At 31.3% G+C, this 26744-nt stretch overlaps 2 protein-coding genes across 12 annotated transcripts in view; one reads left to right on the top strand and one right to left on the bottom strand.

The window, feature by feature from the left end:
* LOC100577138 (dual 3',5'-cyclic-AMP and -GMP phosphodiesterase 11) overlaps positions 1-22244 on the top strand; it is a 63612-nt gene extending 41368 nt beyond the window's left edge. For 6 of the 11 annotated variants that reach the window (XM_006566173.3, XM_016914476.2, XM_016914473.2 and 3 more), the window contains 14 exons: positions 10558-10798; positions 14792-15164; positions 16031-16405; positions 16885-17133; positions 17282-17392; positions 17479-17576; positions 17680-17743; positions 17853-18088; positions 18199-18298; positions 18395-18649; positions 18738-18847; positions 18984-19389; positions 19510-19593; positions 19744-22244. In XM_006566173.3, coding sequence (XP_006566236.2) covers positions 10590-10798; positions 14792-15164; positions 16031-16405; positions 16885-17133; positions 17282-17392; positions 17479-17576; positions 17680-17743; positions 17853-18088; positions 18199-18298; positions 18395-18649; positions 18738-18847; positions 18984-19389; positions 19510-19593; positions 19744-19911 — 2838 coding nt within the window. In that variant the 5' untranslated portion in view covers positions 10558-10589 and the 3' untranslated portion in view covers positions 19912-22244. Of the gene's footprint in view, positions 1-65; positions 295-10554; positions 10799-14791; positions 15165-16030; positions 16406-16884; positions 17134-17281; positions 17393-17478; positions 17577-17679; positions 17744-17852; positions 18089-18198; positions 18299-18394; positions 18650-18737; positions 18848-18983; positions 19390-19509; positions 19594-19743 lie in introns of those variants that run through there. The other 5 variants (XM_006566174.3, XM_026443432.1, XM_016914472.2 and 2 more) reach the window with 3 other exon arrangements.
* A 1459-nt stretch (positions 22245-23703) lies between these two features.
* Positions 23704-25279, bottom strand: LOC102655756 (PDZ and LIM domain protein 7-like). Its single transcript, XM_006566167.3, has 3 exons — positions 25119-25279; positions 24704-24841; positions 23704-24035 (listed from the first exon to the last, which is right to left on the bottom strand). Exons 2-3 carry the CDS (start codon positions 24806-24808, stop codon positions 23856-23858), a joined length of 285 nt encoding a protein of 94 aa, XP_006566230.1. The 5' UTR covers positions 24809-24841; positions 25119-25279; the 3' UTR covers positions 23704-23855.
* Between the last annotated feature and the right edge of the window lie 1465 nt (positions 25280-26744).

The following is a 26744-nucleotide window of genomic DNA, read 5'->3' as shown; positions in this document are numbered from 1 at the left end:
GACGCGAGCAACGAATCGCAGACAGAGGAGCGATTATGGTAGCCGGTAGCCCGCCAGCTGCCCAGCTGGCTATCAATGACGTACGAAAGAGGCTTTGACGCACGGTAGCCAGCCGGAAGGAGAGAAAGAACCGGACACTGAGAAAAAGATGTAAGCAGTTTGTCGAACGAGAAGGTGTGCGTAGAACTGGCAAAAACGGAAATTCCAAGAGGAGAAGGCACGTAGGTAGGAAGATGGTGAAAAGAGGTGGCGCTGTTGAAGAAAATAGAGAAACTGTCAAAACGAGCGTTAGAGGTTAGAAAATTCTCAGTGTGTTTTCAGTGTATCATCAATTTGTGTTTGATTGTAAAAAAAAAAGAAGATGAAATTTGATTGATCGAAGGATCTTAGTTGTTCTACATTTTTTTATATAGATTTCTAGACGTTCGATTTCTAAAAGTTACATATTATCATGTGTGAAATTTCACTTCGTGTAAATTTTTAACGATAATTTTTAAGGATTAACCTATATAATATTTGAACTTTGTAAAACAACAACATACGAAAAGTTGCGGTAAAAGCAGTGGAACAGCTATAATAACGGTAATTTCACAAAATTGCATGTTGCATACATTATCATTCCGGTAAAATAAAAAGGATACGCAAAAATTGTAGAATTAGACGGAAGACGAAGTAGAAAAATATATACGAAGGAAACGCAGCAAGATGAAATTGAGACGAGAGTATTGGGGTGGGGGAAAGAGATAACGAATCAAAGAAAGAAACAAAAGGAGAGCAAGATACGAAAAACGGTGGCATTGAACTTGACACAACGACGAAGTACCGTGGTCTTTGCGGGAGAAGAAGAGGACCGGTGCTACCGGGATTCGAAAAGAGGGGAGGGGAGATGAGGGCGACCGGTCGAAAAGCAGGTTTCGGTGGCCTGTTCGTATAAACTCAAAGGTAAAGTGGGAGACCCCCGATGGACATGAAGAGAGATTGAGGAACGAGATGCGATAAATCCTTCTTCATCTGTTCCGTTCCGCTTTTCTGTCCTTTTTCGGATCTCTTCGACCTTGTCGTGACACAAGATCGACGGTTGGAATTGTAGTAGCGATGATTCCGTTTCCGGACACTATGAAATTCCAATATGTAAACATCGTTTGTTTTTCCCGCCTTTTTTTTCTTTCCCATTTTTAACCTATATAAAATTTATGTCAAATCATCGATACGATATTTTCGTATATCCACTTTCAAGCTTTTTTTTTATTATTATTATAGGACCACGAATAAACTTGTTTTATTTTGAAACAAATGAAACATAATTTGAACTATGCTTAGATATAATGACTTCTTGTCGCAGAATGTATCCGGTAATAACATTTTATCGTTTATCGATAATATAATATTATAAAAAATATTCATCCTTGTCTATGAAAATCCTCGATGTTTATATACACTTCCACAAATCGAAATATTATTTTTCTTTTTTTATTACAAACAATAGCGTCGTGTTTATCGAAACAATTATATATAGCTCGATATTTGTAAAGTTTGATACTTCTCCCGTCTTCCTAACTCTGCAATCACTGTTATATCCTGTCAAAGATAATCAAGTTTCCGGATATTTCACCGACTTTGTAAAAAAAAAAAAAAAATGACCGCGCGATAACGACCGCATCATCAAGCTATTCAAATATTTATCATTCATTAGGAGGAGAAAAAAAAAAGATGAGTGAGAACACAGATTGAAATGTGACGATGGGGGGATTCCGTGGAATCTCGCGCGAAAATAATCCCCGGTATGAACGAAACAGTGTGTATATAGAAGGTAATTGATGGACCTTGCTTGGATCGAGAGAAAAAAAGAAGTTCGCGAGATACGTAGACCGAGGCGATTGCTTACGATCACGCGGCACATCGTGCCTCGATTCGTTCGAGGCGCACGCACACGTGAGAGAGAGAGAGAGAGAGAGAGAGAGAGAGAGAGAGAGAGAGAGAGAGAGAGAGAGAGAGAGAGAGAGAGAGAGAGAGAGAGAGAGAGAGAGAGAGAGTGAGAGAGAGGAGCGGACGTTACTTGCACGACGTGTAAACGCTATATAGAGAAAAACATGGTTGCGCGAGCACGTCTGCACTTTCCTGCGAGCAGCGCACACCAGCCCAGTCGAGCAAGACAGGCCGATGTGCAAAAGGCGAGCTGTATGGTGTGTTGGTGGAAACAGATAGGTCAGCTTGGCGCCACCAGGCCGAGAGGCAAGCCGAGTGAAGGCCGGTCGGTTGCATGCTCTTGTTGCCTGGCTTTACTGTTCTTCGATATCCAACCATCGCTACCAACCGAACCACGCGCATTGTCATTGTCAGAGAAATCATGCATCGTGCGGATCGCTTCCCCCTTCGAACATCGATCGAAGAAACCGTTTGCTCATTCGAGTGAATGTGTTCGCTTTTTCTTTCTCTCTCTTTCTTTCTTTCTCTCTCTCTTTCTTTCGAATCGTTTCGTTTTATCGCGTGTAGAGGGATTTTTATTGAAACACATAGAAAGCACTGTTCACCGTTGAAAAGAAATGTTTCGTGGAATCTTCTTCGCTAGGATCGCCTATCCTTTAATTCTTTTTTAACATTTTTTTTTAGAGACAACGCGTTAAAGTTTCATATCACTGTAAGAGATTTGTCTTCTTGAATAATTCAAAATAAGTGAATAGAGATAGGATTCTATTGTATAAGTGATATAATTATTTTCAATTATGAAGTCATGCGAGAGGTTAGAACTCGTCGTTTCATTAGACCTTCGGTTGTCCTCTATCGAGTCGAATTTGTGCGCGTCCGTGTTGACAAACATAACGTGTTAGAAACAAAAATGCTTGTGAAAATGTAGAAAATACATTCCTCTCTGAATACTGATCAATCCTTCGACATTTTTTTCCAGCAATGAACAATAGCAATATCGTTGATCGTTTTTCGTTTTCTTTCATGAATGATGGAGAGGATTTGAGAATTAATTTTTAAATTAATTAAATAGTTGAAAATACGTATTTTATTTCTTGATCAATAGAATGAGTATATTATATATGAATTTATAAAAGATGTTGATGCGATATATAATAAAATATCGAATGGATTATAACGCGGAAATGAAAAGTAGTGGCGATAAAGATGAATTATCTGAAAAAGAGAAAAAAAATCAGAAATGATATACGGTAAACAGAAAAAAGATGATACTTATCGCAATTTCAAATTTAATTCAATCTTTTTTTTTTTTTTTTTTTTGGAAGCAATTACATCGCGCTATGCAATGTTATGAAATTGAACGATTACGGAAAAATTGTACGGCTCGATTAAATAATCAGATAAAGAACACTCGAATCGATACATGGGTTCCTGATCTTCGATCGATATCTTTTATTTCATCGTTATCATAGCCATTGGATATGATCCATTGTATGAAACGAATGTAATCGGTTTTTTTTTTAGAGTTGCATATACAGAGAAAATGAATCAAATAATTTTATGGAAAATGCTGGTTCGTTCGTTAAAAATTCTTTATCAAACGTGACTTAAACCGTGTGATAGTGATAGTGAGTCAATTTTCGCTTATCTTTATGTTACGATTGCATTTGCTATACCAAGTTACCAAGTTACTACTGAACTTTGTGCTTCAAGATCCTCTTCGAGATCGAAATTGCAAGTCATTTAACGAGTTGTAAAACCATGAAAATGAACTTTATCATCCTAAGGATAAAAGTTTTCCTCAGTATGCTAAGAATGGGAAAAATCGATGAATTTGATTTAGATGACAATGTTGAAGCTTTTGAAAAAATATGATGCAATAAAAGTACTTACCGCGTGAATACATTCAGTTTTATAAGTTTAATTAAATAAATCCTTAAATAAAGATTACTTTTGATCGATTAGTAGCTGAGCTTCTAAATCCTAGTTTGATTGATAAAATTAGATTAGTAGAATTAGTGTCAAGTTGTCAGTGTCTTTGAGATTTTAATTAAATTAATCTATAATTGTTTAAAATATTTTGTTTATTGATTTTAATTATTCGTTTTTTTTCGTAAAAAATTTATTTTACAAAAGATCTAATCAATATCTTCTTCAATGAGATTTTATTAAAAAAAGAACATTAGTCTCGAAATACTCGAATAATAAAACACTTTAGAAAATACATTCGATTTTCAATTCGTTCCTTTTTCGCTTAATTTTACACATCAATCCGATATAATCGTAATTCCTTTTAAAATTTTCGCGCCACTCGATTCTTCAAAATCTCACGATATATATATTTCGAAAGAATAGATCGAAGATGCATCGCTTCCTAACCTCAAAACGATGTTACGATCCAAACATCCAGACGAAAGTTTACCGATAAATTAGAAAATTAGAAAATCGTTTACGTTCTATTATTTCACGTTAGCAAGCGACGAAGAAGATAAACGTTGTGCAGTCAAGCTGGTGTTTCTCGAGGAAGTCAAGCACTCAAAGCGAGCAACCGTGGCTGGTAGAACAGATAGGTCAGCTTGGCGCCACAGCGCCGAGTCGCAGCGAATGAAGGCCGCTTGGTCGCATGCTCGTGTTCGCTACTTTACTGTTTCTCGCCACTCAACACCGGCAGCACCATAATGCGACTGGTACTGTCACCATTAGCGGTAACGGGTAAACGCTTGGATTCCACACGATCAAACGAGCGATACAACCGATCTTATTGGAAATTCGTGAAATTCCTTTTTCTTCGTTCGAAAGTAATGCGATTTTACTTAGGTGATACATCTTATGTAAGTATTTTTGGCAACTACTTCGAAATGATTATAAGTATATTTGAATTTAATTGATTAATTTTTATCAAATATTGAGATTGTTTTTATTTTTTGATATATAAAGTATACGATGCACGTTAATATATTTATGAAACATCTTTAGTATTAGATCGATTTTAATCAAATAAATGCAAAATTGGAATACAAAAATATCGATGTTTAAAATTTAGGTTAGATTAAACGAAATAGCGATGAAAATTAACTTTATTGTTGATATACGTAAAAAATTCTTGATGAAAAATTCTATTCGACGAATATATTAACATTTATCACGTTTATATATCAAAATACAAACAATTTTACAAATATAAATTAATGTTATGACTTTCTCTATTTATATTCTCTCCGCTGTATAAATTAAACGCGAAGCAAGTATTCTGATTCTCCTTAAAGGAAAATAATAAACAATATTCGATCACAATCAGATGTATATATTTCGCACATTGTATAAGAGCATTGTTGTTATATCGCGCGCCTATACTGCTTATTCCAATTATCAGCTATTATCGAAATTACGATCGCCCCATTTATTTTTATTAAGATCGACGAGGTAGAACGATATACGATCAACGGATCGTTGAATACGGGCGAAGACCGGCTGCAAAATATCCATACCTGCGGGGCCTGGGAAACGACGTGTACCATTAATTGTAACTAACACGCGTCCCCATCATTAACGATGGTTAGCGATCAGTTATATGGGTTATACCGTTTAATGCATACCCGTGCTTCAATGTGCGATGTGTGCAAATCGTTCGCTCGCACCGTGATTGGTGAAATATAGGCCAATGGAAGATATAGTTTTATATTTTCTTCTTTATTTAATCAATCGTTTATACACAAAGTTATATACAAAGGGAATATAAAAAAGGATATATATATATACAAAGTTGACAAGTTGGGAGTTTATTAATGATTATTATTGTTTTAAAATATATAAAGGTGAGATTTTTAAATTTTCGAAATATTTCTTTATATATAAATTTCGATTTCTAGAATTTTTCGAACTTTGAAGAGAAAAAGTATCGATTTGATAAATGTAAAAAAGATAGATACAAATCATTAAATTAGAGAGTTATGACACGAAATTTGATTATCCATCTGTTCTGTTACATGCTATTTTGGATCATTTCCAAAACTATTACCAGAGACGGTCACTAGTTATGGCATGATAATTCGATAGAGTAATCGATGTTTATTTTGATTCGCGAAATGTATCGAACGGAAAACAACTTTGAATCGTGCAACCAATTTATCCAGCATATGTTTCGCGGTAATTTACATTAATTAAATATATTAATTTAATTTGTCCAATGATCTACTCGATTAGAACACTATACATCTATTAAACCGATCTAATCCTAATTTTTGACGAATGAAGCGATTGAATAACGATCAATTAAATTCCAAAAAAAAACCAATTACAATTATATTTTCAAAATCGATCGAAAATCCCCTTCTCAAAAATTTCGAAAATTTATTTACCAAGATTTGAAGAAAGACGATCGATAAAAGACAATAATAAATTAATTGTTTTTCAAAACCCATTCGTCAAACTTTTCCTTTATCCCCCTAGTATTTTCTCGTCGGTTGGTATTGTGGTTTAAAATACAAAAGGATGGAATAACCCCGACGCGAATCGGTACACCGGTGGACGAGAAGCCACGACGGGGACCCGTGGAAAAACACGGCCACCGGTAAAATTCCTACGTTGCTGGTTTGTTCCCACTGCAAAAAGTCCCATGCTAATTCAACGTTGAACGCTCGAGAAACTCGGCACGGATGAGTAAACGCGCGTCTCATAATCCTTCGCAACGGCTTTGGATATCTCGATTGCAAAAAGGTGAGGAGGGGAGGGGGGGAGGGTGACGTGACACGATAATAAACCTTTCCTAGTGTAGTGTGGCCCTTTGTATCGGCCCACGGGAGGAAACTAAACCCCTCGAGTCGCCTGAGAACATTTTTGCAACGCCACCACCGTTTTTTTAGAGGTTAGGTTTCTCGCTTCTCTCGATCCTCGGATATTCGGAAGCGAAAATTTCAATTTTTCTTTCTTTCGTTTCCCCACCTGATTGAAACATCAACAATATGTTTACATGTGTATATATATATATATATTTTTTTTTAGTATTTATTTGTATTTAACCAGATAATTCATTAATTATTGATAAGCAGACGAAATGAAATGACACGGAAGATGAATTAACGGATGGAATAATTATGATATGCAAAGAAGTGTTACACACGTGCGGTTATTGTTTTTTTTTTTCTTTCTTTCTTTTTTTTTTGCGATTCCATTTAGGACAAAGTATTCATTTTGCAACGTAACGCGTGCGTTGAATAAAAAAAAGCGATCGTTTTGAATAGACTGTCGGATGCAAAATATAATAATTAAAAGAATAACGCTTAATCCGTATATATCCGATTTCCTGCCACTGATTGCAATCGTATATAAGGATCGACAATAGAATTCCAGCAGGGAGGACAATAGGCATTATCATTTAATTTTAACCATGTTTCTAGACTTATTAATATACGACGTATTCGTATATAATCGAATATTAATTCGAATATTAATTTTATCAATTTGTATATATAAAAAAATTTCGTTTCTTTTTTTTTTCGTGTACTAAAATATAAATTAAAAAACTATTATTACTAAAAAAATATATATATAAAAATATATATATATAAAAATATATATATATAAAAATATATATATAAATATATAATATATAAAAATATATATATATTTCTGATACGTTGATCAGATCACACAGGTGTCCTTTCTGACACAGTGTTAATTCCAAACCGGCGCGAAATCAAGATGATTTTCCACTTTCAGCGAATGTTTGCAGTTTAATATATCCTCGGGGAGGAATAAAGATCGGAACGGTTTGCTCAGCCCAACCCCTTCCCTCCGAGTTATATTGCGTGAAACGTTTTCATCAAGCCTGGCCGGGACCTGGTCTTTCGTGAAAATGAAGAGTTACGATGATCCGAGGTAGCGTTAAGAAAATGGTGTATCTTGCCCGATCAAGGATCAAGGATATATCTCGCGTTATCAGTGAGACGATGTGCAAAAAAAAAAAAAAAAATCGATGCGTTTCTTTTTTATATTTAAATTTGGAAATTTATTTTATTTCGAAATTCGATTTTTCGAACTCGTGTAATAAAATGTAATTTTGAAAGATTAATGATCTTATGGATTAGTCGCGTTATTATCCATAAATATTTAATAGATTTAAAGATTTTTTTTTACGTTCAATGTTGTTTATCGTTTATCCCCGCAGCATCGTAAAAAGAAAATTTTTCAAGGAATTTACGATCCAATTTAATATCTCTTAACTCACTGTAAATACGTATAATACGTATCCGAGTTAATTATTGCACGGTGCGAGATGAAAAATCATAATTTCCTTTTTGTAAATTGTATTTTCGCGCGTTTAGTAAGTTGGGAATACAAGTCGGGAATATTATTACTTATAAAAAAATCTCAAGTCTTCTTATGGGTCGTAAAAGTGTCGCGCGTAGTAAAGCGCTTTTTTTTTTTTTAAACATTCTTTTGACGAACGTAGTAGGTATCGGTCACGTGTTATCGCGCACACGACACGAATATTAAATCGTGCGCGAAACAATTATTCATCAATTTTCTTTTTCTTTTTTTTTTTTTTCTTTTTCTCTCCAACGAGCTTCTGATAGAGGATCTATGAAATTATTCATCCCGAAACGAATTCACGTATTGAACTAACGAACGTCGATAACTGGCGGGATCGTATTGACCGACTTATAATCCAACTTCTATTCTCTCGCCTGTCAATTTTTCCAATTCGTCGATCGATAGTGTGTAACAACGGCACGACGATTTATTTACAAAATCTTTCTTCCTCCTTGTTCTAACGTGTTGAAAAACTTGTGAAAGCTTAACTTCTTCGCGCAACATCATTACTCATTCTGTCAACGGATGGATCTTTTTCCTTCATAACCTAAAAATTTATAGCAGCCAAGGAGATCGTCATTTTGCGTTTCTTGTTTCACGGTAAAAGACGCATAAAAAATGCGCCACGTTCTCTATTAGTCTTTGTCAAGATAAATTGAACATTACGTTTTCATCTCGAATTAATGAAGAAACCTTTTCGCCAATTTATCATTTTAAATTTGTCCAAAGTAATAAATGTGGGAAACTATCGTTCCGTATCATTCAATTTGAATTATTCAAATTGATAAAAAGAATATCCCCTTTCTTGAACTTAATTAATATTAATTTAATTTAATAATCCATTTTAACATATATGTATAAATTTTTAAATTTTTTTAAATATCGTCGTCGAAAATAATAAAATCAAATAGTGGAAAAATATTCGTGATATATTCATTCTATTGAATTTTATTCAAATTGTTGTTGGTAGAAGAAATATTTTCGTTGTCGGTACGAGTAAGATTTTCGCGAAATTTTTCTAAACGTAAAATCGTGAAATACGTGGTGTGTTGTATCTGCGGTGTATTCTTCGATTTTGTTTTATGGTGCATAAAATAACGTCGTAAAATTTATGATGCCTTTATACCGGTTGAGCGCGAAGAGGAACAATCGTTGGCTGTTGCAGCCAAACGTCTCGTTTTCCTTCCACCTTATTTTACGCGTTTTAAACGCGTACGTATGGAAATTGATAAAAAAATATATCGATAAAAATTGCGTTAACCGATCGGATTGAATCGAATCGAAGGAACGTATCGAACGTGTTTTCTGTTAATTTCTTATTGCATTGTAATCTTTCTTTTCTTTCTTTCTTTCTTTTTTTTTTGTAACGGCCAACGAAGAAAACGTTTCGAAAAGTTGAGTCAATCGATCGTGGTACGAATATAAATTTGATCGCGACGCCATGCCGTCTCGGAATTTCCGGCATTGCTACTTGCTTCGTGTATGGTGCAATTTATATTCCATCTTCGTTGTACGTTCGACAGTGGTTTTAACGAGGTCATAGCGTGGCAAATCCGTGACTAACTTCTAACGTTAAAACATGATTAAAATTGAAATAATCGAATCGATTGAATTAATTAAATAAATATATATATATATGTCGTGTCGCAGGTAAAGTTGTCTAATTAATCAATTGGAAAATGGATAAAGATAAGATATAAAATTCTTCGTCAGTTTTATATATATTTATGAATCGGTTTTGTGAAACTAACCTCTCTTTTTGATTTCTTAACGTGTAACAGCGATTTCAATGAACGTGTTGAACATGTTACGAGATAATGTTATTGGTTATCAAAGGTGAAACGTTTACAGTGTCGAATCCTCTTGTTTTCAACGAGAGGAAGTTGTTTTAGAAAGTCTCGAACACGGTTGTTCATTAAATCAGTTACGTAATACGAATTACAATATCTAAATGAAATAAGGTATCGAGAGAAAAGTTTTCGAAATATATTTATACGGGAAACCCATAATGTATATACACGTGAGAGTTTATTCGATGAACCAAGTTTCAAATTTTTACGTTCACTTTCGATTTTTGTTTTTTTTCTTACGTTTCACTTTTCAAGGTCGTTCTTGAAATTGCAGCCGCCACACGATTTATTACGCGATTATCAATAACTTAACTTTTTATTTATTTTTTTTTTCTTTTCAAACTTTTTCCAGACACAATTTTCTTCGTCAATTTTTCATTTCATCATTAGATCACAATGATGAATTCGGTTCAACGGAACGTTTTATCAAAGGATCACGCAATGATTAATAATTTTGTCTGTCAAGTAGGCCTGCACTTGCGGAGCATCGAAGAACCGAGGATGACGGCGGAGACGGCAGCTCCTTGTGTGCAGGGGATGCAAGGGGTGCAGACCGCTATGGCCGGCCAGGGGGCGTTGCAACAGGTGCAGGATGGAAAATCCACCGGTGGTTACTATTCCTCCACTTCCGCCGTCTACGATCCGGAATACGCCCGCATGGAGGCATGGCTCGACGAACATCCCGACTTCGTCAACGACTACTTTCTCAGGTTTGTTCCTCTCTCTCTCTCTCTCTCTCTCTCTTGTTAATGTTATTTATCGATCAGATCTCGAAGATTAATTAATTTTTAATTTTGCAGTTTTTCTTGTTGAACGATGTTCGATCCGGAAGATTGACTTTCTCGAAGGAAATTTTTTTTTTTTTTATGTCTCTCTCGTCTCTTCATTTAACGAGGAAATATTATTAAAATTTATTCCGTTTATCTGTTGAAAATCGTCAGAGCGAGTAATTTATGCGAGGCAGGGAGTTGATTTAATTTATCCGGATTGGAAATTAACTCGATCTTTATCGCGAGAGATGAAATGTTATATAGTAAGTCAATAATTAAAATGATAAAGTAATGGTTAGTTTAGATAGGTTTTATATATATATATATATATATATATATATATATATATATATATATCTGGAATTTAAATCTGTACCACGTGGTGAGAACACAGTTTCTTCTGCTAAGTTTTTTTAAATTCTTTACACATACATGTTTGCTTGAAATTTTTCAATAGATGCACATAGATTAGATAGATTAGATGTCTTCCTCTCTCTCTCTTTCTCTATTTTGCTATTGACAAGTCAGATTATTCAGTGATCAATCACAAGTGTTAATATTAAGGAAATTAAATTCTTGGAATATGGATGAATTAACAATGTTGTTAATTTGCAATATTAATTAAATTAAAAAGAAAAATAATAGTAAACAATTAAATTAAAATGCAGATTTGTCAGATTTATATGCAACAGCAGATAATTGAGCTTAACAGAAAATTTTGATGATAAAAGGATATCTTATTATTTTTACTTTATCCATCTTGAATTTCTTTTAGTAATGAATTACATTGAATTAAAAAGAAAAATAATAGTAAACAATTAAATTAAAATGCAGATTTATTAGATGTATATGCAACAGCAGGTAATTGAGCTTAACAGAAAATTTTGGTAATTAAATTTTTAGTAGTTAATGTAATTACATTGAATTAAAAAGAAAAATAATAGTAAACAATTAAATTAAAATGCAGATTTGTTAGATGTATATGCAACAGCAGGTAATTGAGCTTAACAGAAAATTTTGATGATAAAAGGATATCTTGTTATTTTTACTTTATCCATCTTGAATTTCTTTTAGTAATGAATTACATTGAATTAAAAAGAAAAATAATAGTAAACAATTAAATTAAAATGTAGATTTGTCAGATTTATATGCAACAGCAGGTAATTGAGCTTAACAGAAAATTTTGATGATAAAAGGATATCTTATTATTTTTACTTTATCCATCTTGAATTTCTTTTAGTAATGAATTACATTGAATTAAAAAGAAAAATAATAGTAAACAATTAAATTAAAATGCAGATTTGTTAGATGTATATGCAACAGCAGGTAATTGAGCTTAACACAAAATTTTGGTAGTTAAATTTTTAGTAGTTAATGTAATTATATGTAATTATATATAATGTAATTATATTGAATTAAAAAGAAAAATAATAGTAAACAATTAAATTAAAATGCAGATTTGTCAGATGTATATGCAACAGCAGGTAATTGAGCTTAACAGAAAATTTTGATGATAAAAGGATATCTTATTATTTTTACTTTATCTATCTTGAATTTCTTTTAGTAATGAATTACATTGAATTAAAAAGAAAAATAATACTAAACAATTAAATTAAAATGCAGATTTGTCAGATGTATATGCAACAGCAGGTAATTGAGCTTAACAGAAAATTTTGATGATAAAAGGATATCTTATTATTTTTATTTTATCCATCTTGAATTTCTTTTAGTAATGAATTACATTAAATTAAAAAGAAAAATAATACTAAACAATTAAATTAAAATGCAGATTTGTCAGATGTATATGCAACAGCAGGTAATTGAGCTTAACAGAAAATTTTGATGATAAAGGATATCTTGTTATTTTTACTTTATCCATCTTGAATTTCTTTTAGTAATGAATGTAATTACATTGAATTAAAAAGAAAAATAATAATAAACAATTAAATTAAAATGTAGATTTATTAGATGTATATGCAACAGCAGGTAATTGAGCTTAATAGAAAATTTTGATGATAAAAGGATATCTTATTATTTTTACTTTATCCATCTTGAATTTCTTTTAGTAATAAATTACATTGAAGAAAATTTTTAGTAGTTAATGTAATTATATTGAATTAAAAAGAAAAATAATAATAAACAATTAAATTAAAATGCAGATTTATCAGATGTATATGCAACAGCAGGTAATTGAGCTTAACAGAAAATTTTGATGACAAAAGGATATCTTGTTATTTTTATTTTATCCATCTTGAATTTCTTTTAATAGTTTATTATTATTATTACAGTGAAGAGGAGAATTAATAAGCGTTTTATTTTTCTGTTTTCAAACTCCAATTCCTCTTAAGAAGATAGTTTCCTTAATTGTGAGTAGTTAATTATTTCTAATGAAATTTATAATCGTCTATCGTTTAATTTCAGTCAATATCTATCGATTGTCCTCTTAGACGTACAATTCTCGTAATTTCCTCCTTATTGCTCGATTACACGGATACAGCACGTTTAAAAAAGATATATTAAGGGCATGAATAGAAGGTATAAAAGTCGCCACGAATTCAATTTGACGCTTTGAAACGATACAAGTTTCGCAGACCTGGCAGACGTAATTCAATAGTCTTTCACATAACAATATTATATTTCATACAAACTTTTTCTTCCATTAAGTATATCAGTAAACAGTAAAGTAAAAGGTAAGCGATGAAAATAGGATAAGAAAAAGGACGTTTTTTCCCAGATTCCTTGAATTTCGGAAATCCCAAAATTGAGATCCAAATTTGAGATAAAAATTCATAAATTTTAAATCCGCTCGTATTTCTCTCCATTTCTACAAAAAATTCTTTATTCCTTAAAAAAACTTCCTTAACTTCGAATTTATTGAATTTAAAATAGTAATAATGCATTTTTTTATAGAATCAGAACAATCATAATACATTCAGAACAAATCTTACAATTTTAAAAATTTCCAAATTTTAAATTCACTCATGCGTTTCACACATATTTATCTTTGCTTCAAAGGAAAAAAAAATTAAATTTTTTTAATTTAAACTTCAATTTTCAAATTTGAATTATAATCAGCATAGAAAATCATTTTATACATATGGAATCTCAATTTTCTATTCATATTCTTCCTTATCCATCTATCTTTCTTACAATTTTAAAAATTGCAAAAATTTCCAAATTTTAGATTCGTATATGTTTTCTCTTACTTCAGAAAAAAAAAGAAGAAAGAAATTTATATCATAATAGTGCATCCTCCATAACAAATTAAAAAAATTTGAAATAACAATAACAACAACAACAACAACAATAATAATAACAATAACAACAATAATAATAACAATAACAACAATAATAACAATAATAATATTAATAATATTAATAACAACAATAACAACAACGATAATAACATTAATAATAATAATAATAATATTAATATTAATAATATTAACAACAACAACAATAACAACAGCAACAACAATAATGACAACAACAACAACAATATTAATATTAATAATAATATTAATAATAATATTAATAATAACAACAACAACAATAATAACAACAACAATAATAACAACAATAATAATAGCAACAACAACAATAATAACAACAATAACAATAATATTAATATTAATAACATTAATAACAACAACAACAACAATAATAATATTTATATTAATATTAATAATATTAACAACAATAATAACAACAACAACAATAACAACAATAATAATAGCAACAACAACAATAATAACAACAATAACAATAATATTAATATTAATAACATTAATAACAACAACAACAACAATAATATTTATATTAATATTAATAATATTAACAACAACAACAATAACAACAGCAACAACAATAATGACAACAACAACAACAATATTAATATTAATAATAATATTAATAATGGGTTCTCTATTTCAGGAAAGTGACGAGGCAGACGGTAGACATGTGGTTGGTCTCACACGCGACGCCAACATCCTCGTCGAGCAGCTGCGTCGAATTGTCCAGCCCGACCCATGCAGGTGGCACGTCGTCCTCTGGCCGTGGTGGATCCGGCGGATCAGGTGCCACCACTCCCGTACGAAAAATCTCGGCGCACGAGTTCGAGCGCGGCGGTTTGCTAAAGCCGATCGTGAACACGATCGACGGGACGCCCACGTTCCTCAGCGTTTCGCCCGGGGATTCAGGACAGCCTGGAGGTCAGCAGGTTGGCTCCGGAAACGCGGGCAGGCCCCAGAGACGGTCCAGACACGAGTTGAGGCATCTCGACGAGAAAGATCTCATATTCGAATTGGTACGAGTCGAGATTACAATGAGAGAAGCGAAGAAAAATTGAATGAAATGTGGTGTAGAAACGGGGAGAAAAAGGATTAAATATGGATCGTTTGATCGATCAAGTATGGAGGAAAGATATAAATATGGGATCAGAATAAATTTAAAAAAAAATCAAATGAAAAAGTCAGGAGGAATTTTATATGGGATAAAAATAGATAAATGTATTATGGATGTTAGAGAACTTTTTTTAATGAAAGCAAAATTGTGTTTTTATATATTGGATAGTAGCAATATGGAGATTATTATTTTTGAAACAACATTGAAACAACATATTATGAAATTAATAGATAGTGTTAAATATAATAAAAAGGATCAACGAGAATAATTTAAATGGATAATGGTATATTTAAATTGTATTTTCTGGACTCTTATAATCGTAATTATAACGTGATAATATCTTTACAATTCATGTTTAAAATCTTTGAGAAATTTTAATTATATTGTTATTAGTCAAGTATCTCATATTTCTATCAATTTATCATTTTCTCTTATCGTATCATTATCAAGCACACGAATACTTCAAATTTTCGTTGAGATATTGTAATTGTAATAAAATAACTTAACTTTTTTTATTTCTTAAAAATCATAATATAAATAAACTAAAGTATATTTTATTTTAATAATAAACATGCTTAAAATTTCCATTACAATTGAAACATGAAATATTAATTAAACAAAAGAAAGATAATAATTGTTATGAGAAAATGTTTCATTTTTTCCTCTATATACATATTTACTATTTATTAAAAAAAAAATATTAAAATTTTTGTATAAAGAAAACTTTTTCTGAGAATATTTTGTTTCTGATCACCTTGAATTTTGTAGGTGAAGGATATCTGTAATGAATTGGATGTGAGATCATTGTGCCACAAGATTCTGCAAAACGTGAGTACCTTGTTACACGCGGATCGTGGTTCCTTGTTCCTGGTGCAGGGGGAGAGAGGGGGTGGTTGCATGCCCTCCTCGCAAAATCACGACTCCACGTCGAACAATCCAAACGATAATGGGAATCCAGGAAAAACGGAGCAACGTGGATACTCGAGGAGCAGATGTCTAGTCTCTAAGTTGTTCGACGTGTGCTCGAGATCGACGCTACTTGAAATGGAGAAAAAAGATGAGATCAAAATTCCCTGGGGCACGGGAATAGTCGGTTACGTTGCCGAAAGTGGGGAACCTGTTAACATACCAGATGCTTACAAGGCAAGAATTTTATTTATCTGTGAAAAAGATATCATATACTTTATAAATATTCTTTGTTAAATGTTACATATATGGTATTTTTTTTAGAAACATTTTTCTATTTGTATCAAACAAATTTATGGATATATCTTTTTTATCTTGGAAAGATTTTGTAAAGTTGTAAAAATTCAAATTTATATGGATAATAATGTTAATGTGAAAACGGATGATTATTGTTCCAATTAAAATTTTAATTATGTACGTAATCATTAACAAAATTGTCAGACTTCAAATTCCAATTCTTAATAGACATATCATTATCATTAAATGTGCTTAAACTTGCTCAAACTTTATAAAGTATTTTATATATTATATATGTATAAATTATACGCGTTATTAAATTATAATTTTTCTTTTTTTAAATAAAATCATTCTCTAAAATATTATCTATTATGATATATTAGTATCGTACAAGGTTATTAAGTGTTTGATGTTCTTAGGATTCAAGATTCAATCGCGAAATTGATGCATTGACGGGATACAGGACCAGAGCCCTTTTATGCATGCCAATAAAGGATTGCAACGGAGACGTTATCGGCGTTGCACAAGTAATCAACAAACTCGGTGGTGAAAGTCAATTTACTGCGCAAGACGAAAAAGTTTTTGCCGGATATTTGCAATTCTGTGGTATTGGATTAAGGAATGCGCAGCTATATGAAAAAAGTCAATTAGAGGTTAAAAGAAATCAGGTCAGTAAATGAAATATTGACACAAATTTTGTAAAATTACTTACAATTCCCCTAATTATTGATATTTTCATTTCTTCTTTCTTTATTTTATCATTTCAACGTCAAGTCAATTTTCAATTTTACTCATTTTTCCCTTCTCATTCCACAGGTTCTTTTAGACCTAGCCAGGATGATTTTCGAAGAACAGAGCACAATAGAGCATATGGTATTCAGGATTTTGACCCATACGCAATCCTTGATACAGTGTCAACGAGTACAGGTAATCATTTTACACGACACATTCGTAATGGGATAAGTGGAAACGAAAAAAAGCTTTAACATAAGCTCCAATATTTTGTCCAATAGGTTCTCCTCGTGCATAAGGCATCAAAGGGCAGTTTCTCACGAGTGTTTGATTTCGAGGCGAATGACCTCACCGGCGAGGATTCAGATTCTCGCACTAGGTGAATGAAGTTTGTAATTACGTTCTCATTTCTCTTCACTCAATTACCAGCAATAATTCAATTTCCTCGGAAACCTTATATGTATTCGGTTTTGTTCATGCAGTCCATTCGAGAGCAGATTCCCTATAAATGTCGGCATCACCGGTTACGTTGCTACAACTGGAGAGGTAAATGTTCCGATTAATCGATCAATAGTACAGTTGTAATATTATATCTGATATATGAGATCGACGATTTATAATTTTAAGAGTTTAATTTTTAATCAAATTTTCTTAGACCGTGAATATACCGAACGCCTACGAAGATCCAAGATTCGATCCCTCCGTAGATGATGGCACTGGTTTCAGACATCGTACTATTCTCTGCATGCCTATCAAGAATTCCTCGGGTCAGATTATTGGTGTTATTCAACTGATCAACAAGTTCGACGACCTTGCTTTTACAAAGAATGATGAGAACTTTGTCGAGGCGTTTGCTATTTTCTGCGGCATGGGAATTCACAATACACATATGTAAATATGTAAAAAAAACTTGATTAAATTATATGATTATATTAATCGGATTTGGAAACGAATGAATTTCCTATTAAAATTAATTTTATTTTTATATTTAATTTATTCAGGTATGAAAAAGCTGTGATAGCAATGGCCAAACAAAGCGTTACTTTAGAAGTGCTTAGTTATCATGCTTCTGCATCATTGGAGGATGCACAAAGATTAAGAGTAGGTTCGATTCTTCTAACTTTAAAATATTCAGAAGAAAGGACAAAAGTTTTGATTTATAAAAATTGATATATTTAATTTTAAATTAAATTTCAGGGTTTAAGAGTGCCTTCTGCTGCGCATTTTCAATTGCACGATTTCAAGTTCGATGACATTTATATGGAAGACGACCAAACATTAACTGCGTGTCTTCGAATGTTTTTAGATCTTGATTTCGTCGAACGTTTTCATATTGATTACGATGTCCTTTGTCGTTGGCTTCTTAGTGTAAAAAAGAATTACCGAAATGTCACATATCATAATTGGCGTCATGCGTTCAATGTTGCGCAAATGATGTTTGCCATTTTAACTGTAAGAAAATTTAACGAATTAAATATAAATATAATTTATATTGTATAAAATTATGATAAGAATAAACAATAAATTTATTATCGTTCAGGCCACGCAATGGTGGAAAATTTTTGGAGAAATTGAATGTCTTGCATTGATTATTGCCTGTTTGTGTCATGATCTGGATCATCGTGGTACGAATAATTCTTTTCAAATCAAGTAAGTGTAGTTCAGAAAAAGTGTATGTAGAAAACATATTTTCCATTGTGATGTTAATTTCATTAACAAGAGGAGAATAATTTAATGTTTTTTTTTTCTTTTTCTTTTTTTTTTTTTTTTTTTTTTTTTTTTTAAGAGCATCTTCGCCATTAGCACAACTCTATTCAACGTCAACGATGGAACATCATCATTTCGACCAGTGTCTCATGATACTGAGTAGTCAAGGAAATCAAATTTTATCAAATTTATCTCCAGAAGAATATTCTCGTGTGGTAAAAGTTCTCGAAGAAGCAATCCTTTCTACTGACCTAGCAGTTTATTTCCGAAAGAGGGGTGCTTTTCTTAATCTAGCTCAAGGTGGTGGCTATAATTGGGCTTACAGTGATCATCGAGAACTTTTGAGGGGAATGTTGATGACCGTATGCGATTTGGCGGCGATAACTAAACCTTGGGAAGTTGAGAAGAGAGTGGCGGAATTAGTTAGCAGTGAATTTTTTGAACAAGGAGATATCGAAAGGCGGACACTCAATATTACTCCTATTGTATGTATTAATGTATTTAAACTTTAATAATTCAATCGTAAACATAACTCAGTAATATATCGATGACAGCCTACTACAGTATATGTGAAAATTAGCATCATTACTCGTATGATATTGTAGGACATTATGAACAGGGAGAAAGAGGACCAACTGCCAATGATGCAAGTTGGCTTCATCGAATCGATTTGCCTCCCTATTTACGAGGTAACTAGCTTTCTACGCTATCGACAATACCGTTTGAGCGTTATGTAAAGTATCATATGATGTTCTAGAATTTTTTTTTCAACATGTAAAAAATACTTTGTAAAACTGAAACAAATGTTTCTAAATATAAAATAATTTTTTCTCTGATAGGCATTCGCTTTATTATCGGATAAATTGGAACCGTTGGTGGAAGGTGTTAGAAAGAATAAACAACATTGGCTTGAGATTGCGGAATCCAGATGTAAATCAGACAATTGTACGAATCATGACAGGACACTATCAGATACCGAAGAAATTTGCGAACAGGCGGATCAGTAGTAGTTGTTGTTTCAATGGAGAAGTGAAAAATATGAAATGGAGACAATTGTACATGGATATAAATACTCGTTTTTAAAACGAGGAACAAACAAAACACGATGTCAAAAGAGAGCAGCAGGTAATGACCATTGTCCATATATTTGAAAAGCTTTGCATCTTCGTCTCGATACTGTTACATAGGTATTATATGCACTGTGAGTTCATTTATTAATTTATATTAATCAATATATTAATTATATAAAAAGTGATGGGATATTATTCACATCGATTCATAGCGTAATTGTAATTGCAAAGAAAATAATTTTTCAAAAGTAAAGTTTTGAAAAAATTTATTAGATTGAGGGGTTATTGATGTAAGTCTCGATCGTTTGCGAATGCTATTTCCATTATTGTTTAAAAATTAAATTAAACGCGAATAATTTGTTCCGCTATTCGAATATTAAAGAGAAAAACAACATTGTTTTTAGCGAGATTATCATGTACGTTTTATATGCTGTTCGTCGATGAAATAAGAAAAATCAATCAAGGAGGCTGAAGATGATTAATTTAAGACGAATTGTGCTTCGTCCTCTCTTTGGTAATAAAACAGATCAACCCCGAGATGCTACTCTTGTACCTGATCGTATTGTACGTATACTTACTATGGCAGATCTTTGATGTCCAGAGAGGGCGAAGAAGAAGGACGATAGAATATGCGAAACCCGAAGGAATCGCAACGAGAATTGATTTTCTTTTCGTATGAAATTTCCAATTACAAATTGAAGACCTGTGGTCAATCACATTTTACGTTTTCAAATATAAATATAACGTTGATGATGAATATTATAATGGCGTATACTTGTTGTAATTGGATAAAGATCCATTAAAATGAAGGATAAAATGACGGTGCTATTGATGTAGATATAATAATATTGTTCACTTATTAAATTTAGAATATCGTACGTAACGTAAAATACGTATTATCAAAAATGTATTACACGAATTAAAGAATGTTTTTTTTTCTTTTTTTTTTACAGTATTTTAAGCTATAAGATTTGTTTTTGTGCTTTTATTTTTGTTAATAAGAAACAACGATAATTATACAATATTCTATATAAGAATGATTTAATTAAATTTGTAAGAAACGAAATTGTAAATATAATTAAAGAAATAATTACTTGTTATCGAGATATTTTGAATCTCGTTTATCAACAAAACTACTGCAGGTCTTCAATTAACGAGACGGATAATTCCTCAATAATTACATAGATGTAAGAACTCTCAGCTCTTGTCTTGGAATCGCGTTTACAGGGAATTGTCTCCGATTTATGGACTCGTCCGACCAAGAATCGAGTCTTGCGTGTAATTATATAATGTATTCGTAAACCAAAGTGTACGTTTATACATCAAGATCAATCGTGATCTTTATTACTCGATATGGCAATGATTTTAAATGCTGTTGTGCGTGCTAATTATTATAATTAGAGGTTAGATGTGACGGGAATAAATTTTTTCGTCGCTTATCTTGCTTATCTTGAATGTTTTTTAACATCGTTTAGAATCGAATAATCGTTTTCCTCTTCGCGCAAAGCTTCAATGAAGAGCATTTAAAAGATACTTGAAGAAAATGATGTTTGTCTATGATGATGTATCTTTTACTTTTGAATTTGTAAAATCATTATTGAATACAGGACATATCACTGTGATTTAACATGTAACCAAATATTGTGACTTATACATAATGTGTAACAGTGATTTATAAATTATAGGTTATATTAAAGGTTATCAAAATATTTGAGTGCAAAAAGTATATTTAGAATCGTTTAAAATCAATTTGTATAAATTTCATTTGATTTTCATTTTCATTTCATCAATTTTCACAAATTATACAATTTTACTTGCAAAGTTAACATATCTGCTCTAAGAATAAAAATGTAGCTTTGCGAAGACGAAAGCATTTCAGAATTCGTCGCGTGTGATCGTTACTTATAATGATAGTCCGTATTTTATATATGTTCCTTTCATTGTTAAAAAAGAAGAGTGTCCTTTTTTTTTTAAAATCGTTAATAAATTGTCGATTTTATTGCGTGACGCTATAAGAGAAGCAAAATGATGTAAGAATTGTGTGATAAAAAAAATGTTTATTGCGTATGATTGTTATACTGTGAGTGAATGTTACGCCGATAAAAGCGATGCAATGTACAGTTTTTCGTGTAAATTATTGATACGTCAAAATCGAGTTGTTTAGCGTGTATGTTTATGTTACGATTTAACATATAGTATGAGAGTCATATATTATACTGAACAACATCTAATATATTAAAACAAGACTAAATTATGTGATATATCTATAATTTGTTTTTAATTATTTAATTTCCTCATTTTATAATTCTTTAAAATTAAATTTGATTTTAATTTTAATTTTCACAATATCATTATATATTATATTATATTTATTAATATTACATATTATTACATATATATATAACCATTTTTTACATTAAACATTGAGATATACTATAATTTTAAAAGAAAAGATAAAAATGTTACAATTGATATGTCTACATTTTGTCTATGCGTTAAGAACGAATCTAGACAAAGAAAACAAATAATGGAAAAAGGATAGAGATAGAATAAAAATTTGAAAATCAGCGCCATCTCTAGAGTGTCGTAAATGAAACATAAAAAGAAAGGATAGAAAATAGTAGAAAAAGGATAGAGATATTTAAGAATTAACAATTAGCGCCATCTTCTGAGGATTATAGATATCCTTTTTAAAGAGGGTAGTAAGATAAAGGAGAATGAGAATTGGATAATAGCGCCATCTCTTGAATACTTTTAAAACGATTTTTAAAGAAATTTCCTTCATTCCCTAAAAGATGGCGATGACTGTCAATTCCTGCCCTATTTATATCTAGAATGAGAATTAGATATTAGCGCCATCTCTTGAATACTTTTAAAACGATCTTTGAAAAAATTTCGTTCATTCCCTAAGAGATGGCGTTGACTGTCAATTCCTACCCTATCTCTATCTTTCTTTTATTATTTTCTATCCTTGTGTATTGAGTTTCATTTGCGGCACTCTGAAGATGGCGCTGATTCCACAATTTTTACTATATTTCTATCTTTCTCCAATTATTTGTTCTCTTTGTCTACACATATTCAGTACTCATACAGTTAAGAAACGATTTTGACGTGTTATAATTAATTTTATTATTAATTATTTGTAACAATCAAAAAAATCTGTGAAATCTATACAATCCAACGTATGTAATGCATAAAAATATTTGTAAAATAACGTATTAAAAAAATTATTTTTAAAATCTCTTAACTTTATCAATTTTTATCGCCGAATTGAATATAATTTCCGTACTCACCGCTCTATATCGTGGAATATATATCAAACATTGTTATTTTTTGCATGATCAATATATATTATAAAACATGGAACAAAATTCCATGAAATTTATTCTCTTATATCTCGTCCATGATACAAATCCAATAAATAACTTTCGAATTTATCATTAAAACGTAACGGTTAATTGAATTTGTATTTAAAAACGTCATTTTAACAAACCGATGACTCATTGTTATAAAAGGTAAGATCGTAGACGAGGCCGGATCAATAGTTGACAAATTGTGTTTTACAATGTGGGTCAATCGGTGACACGTAACGATAACACGATGTTGCAATCCTGTTTTAACGGACCTTGATTACCGATGCCAGAAGCATCGTGAAGATCGGCCAACAAACGATAATATTTATATTATAGTTTCCAATTATAAGGTATATAGGTATATATTAACGACTAATTTAATTTTTTCAAGATGGAGGAAATATTTGGAAAAAAAGGTACATTATTTTATTCAACATTATAACAATTCTTTCGATAAGATCGTATCGTTCGCGGAAAGAATGGTCGCTCGATATCTTATAGCGAGACACGTGTCAATAACCATTTTCGTTAAACTTTTCGTTCGAATTTTAAATTTCGCACGACAGACAGCATAATTTCGTTTCCAGCTTTGACAAAGCGATCATGAACCTCGACGTGCCTCAAATGCTGCACAGTTTCCCCGTTTATTTTCACCACTATATCGCCAGCTTGTAAACCTGCCTTATCGGCTAATCCTCCGAGAAGTACCTTGTAACGAAGAAAATATATTTTAATCAATTAAATTGCAATTGCCATTTTAGAATGGATACGATCATTATTATTTTTTTATATTAAAATAATTTCCTATAATTGAAAATTAGACTAAAAATTTCCGTAATAATTATTATAATTTATAAGATTTACGTTCGATAGAAAGAAAATTAATTCTTCTTCGAAATCAATGTGTCATAAAAAAAAAAGTGCGAGAAAAGAAATAACGCAGGCAAACGATAAAACGATCGTCGATTAAAATTTGCGAATATTCTCAAGGAATACGCGAGTATTTTTCTCATCTATGATTCGATTAATGATTTCTTTCCTTTTCTGAGAGCGATTTTCCGTTGGACCGAGCGCAGGATTCAGGCCGAGGGAAAACGAGGTTACGCGATTCGATACGAATCGTAGTGTCGATAAAAATCTCTAAAGCACGAAATCTGAATATTTTACGCGAAAATTTGTTCTAAATACGCATTCAAAATGCGTATCATTACGCTTAACGACACCTAATGATCCGTGGTTCGAGTTCAAGAGAATGATGTATTAGATTTTTATTATCGTACGATAATACGATAATATTAATGGAAATTAAGCAAATTTCGTATGCGTGTCACGATTCGAATGAACGTTAATTTTTATGTATACGTGCGATACGTTACCCTGACGACAGTCAAGGGAAAAGCAAAGTCAGCTCCTCCGGATAATCGAAAGCCCCAGGCTTGGTTCTTGTCGCTTCTCGAGAGTTTTATGTCGACGTCCACCATAATGATTTCTTCGATATATCAAAAGATCGATCTCTGTAACGAAATACAAGAAATAAAAAAAAACGATTCTTTCAATCGATAATAAATCAATTGTTGTACAACGATCTGTAACGAAATTGTGGAAAAGTTTCTTAAAAATCGGATTCGAACGAAGAACGAATGTTAACGTTCAGCGAGTGTTCGTGAAAATTGAGCGATCGAAGCGCCACTTTCTTCAACTTCTCCCGCACGAGTCGAAAATTATCGAAATTTTACAATCCCAATTGCAATTCTAATGTCGCGAGACAATGAGAAAATGTTTCTTGCTTACCTATTGAGCTACGCGACAATTCGAGGAAGTTCCTTCGAACTTCGAGAATAGAGAACTAAACTTGGAATAAGATCGATCGAACTGCGAAAGGAACTGACGATATCGCGACGTCGATCACCTGCTCGATGTTTCGCGAGCATCCGCGCATAAATAAACGATGGCCAATGTCCGAATGGTCATGACTTAACACTCTATATCACTGTTCATCCTATTATAGAGCAAGATCGTTCAAGTACAATGCCGGGGCCAGCTTTAAATTTTCAACTATATATGCTTTATATTACATTTTATCTAATATTTCAAAGATAACAAACGTTTCGATATATACGAAACAAATTTTGCCATTTTTTTTTTTTTTTTTTTAATCAGAATTATCTTTTCAGAAGTTTTGAAACAATTTTTTTTCTTAATTTTGTTGATAAAAGGATTGGTTATTGAAAGAAATTATTATATATAATTTTAATTATAAATTTTGACTAATAAAGTAATATTTGTGAATGAATTACTTGATCACTATGTTTCATCCTCGTGTTCGATCTGTTTGTTCAGTCTTATGAGTTTAAGTACTTTATGTGTGGGTGGAGCTAATATTGTTAAGTAGTGACGTTAATATTCGATAGGGTGTTTAGGTCATTCTTTTTGAAATATTGCTGCCTACACTTTTCAAAACTTCGTTACGTTGATTTTTTAAAACTATGATCAGCTGTATAAAGTTTTAGATATATATATTTAGATATAAAAAAAAAAAAAGAACGATACAATATTGTTAAAGTTCATTTATTTACTATAAAAAGATATTAATCAGATTACAATTTTGTTAAAAATTTTGAAAATTTTTGCTTTTCTTTTTCAGAATCATTTCCAAATCCATTTTCAGAAATTATTCACATCCTATATATCAATCATTCTATTTTCTTTTCAATTCTATTAAATGAAAAAATATTTAATTCTTGTAAATATGGCAAATTATAAAGATAAATATAAAGAAGATAAATAAATTCAATTCTAGAAAAATAAAGTGTTGAAAAAATGTTTAGTGTCTGAAAATATGGCAGATTCTCCTAATAAAAAATCTTGAAATTTAGTTAAAAAAAACTTTAACAGAAATCCAAAAATTTCAAATTTTTGAAAAGTAGGAAAAATTTCATATATCATCTCTTCTTATATTATATTTTCCTAATATGAAATCGAAAATTTAAATAAAAATTTTTGTCAGCTGAAATTTCAACTTGTATCAGGAGAACATAAGTTGAAAGGAGGTTGCTCGAAAAATTTTTCCAGGAATTTCAATTCTAAGAATTTTCGCTCGAGTTTAAAATTTCGACTTGTATCAGGAGAATATAAGTTGAAAGGAGGTTGCTCGAGAAATTTTTCCAGGAATTTCAATTCTAAGAATTTTCATCCGAATTTTAGACTTTATAAGAGAAGAATATAACTTTCAATAGATGGCATGCGAATTTTTTTGTTATAATTTTAAAAAAATTTTTTATATTTAAATTATACATATTATTTATATTTACCTTGAGATACTTATCTTCTACATTTTATACTACTCTTCATTTTATCTTCTACTTATCTTTTATAGTTATAATTTTTTTTATAATATTGCATATTTTTTTCAGTTTT

This window comes from Apis mellifera, linkage group LG10 (assembly GCF_003254395.2).
Source record: "Apis mellifera strain DH4 linkage group LG10, Amel_HAv3.1, whole genome shotgun sequence".
In the NCBI taxonomy this organism is placed as follows: Eukaryota; Metazoa; Arthropoda; class Insecta; order Hymenoptera; family Apidae; genus Apis; species Apis mellifera.
This window is presented reverse-complemented; position numbering and strand designations above follow the sequence as displayed.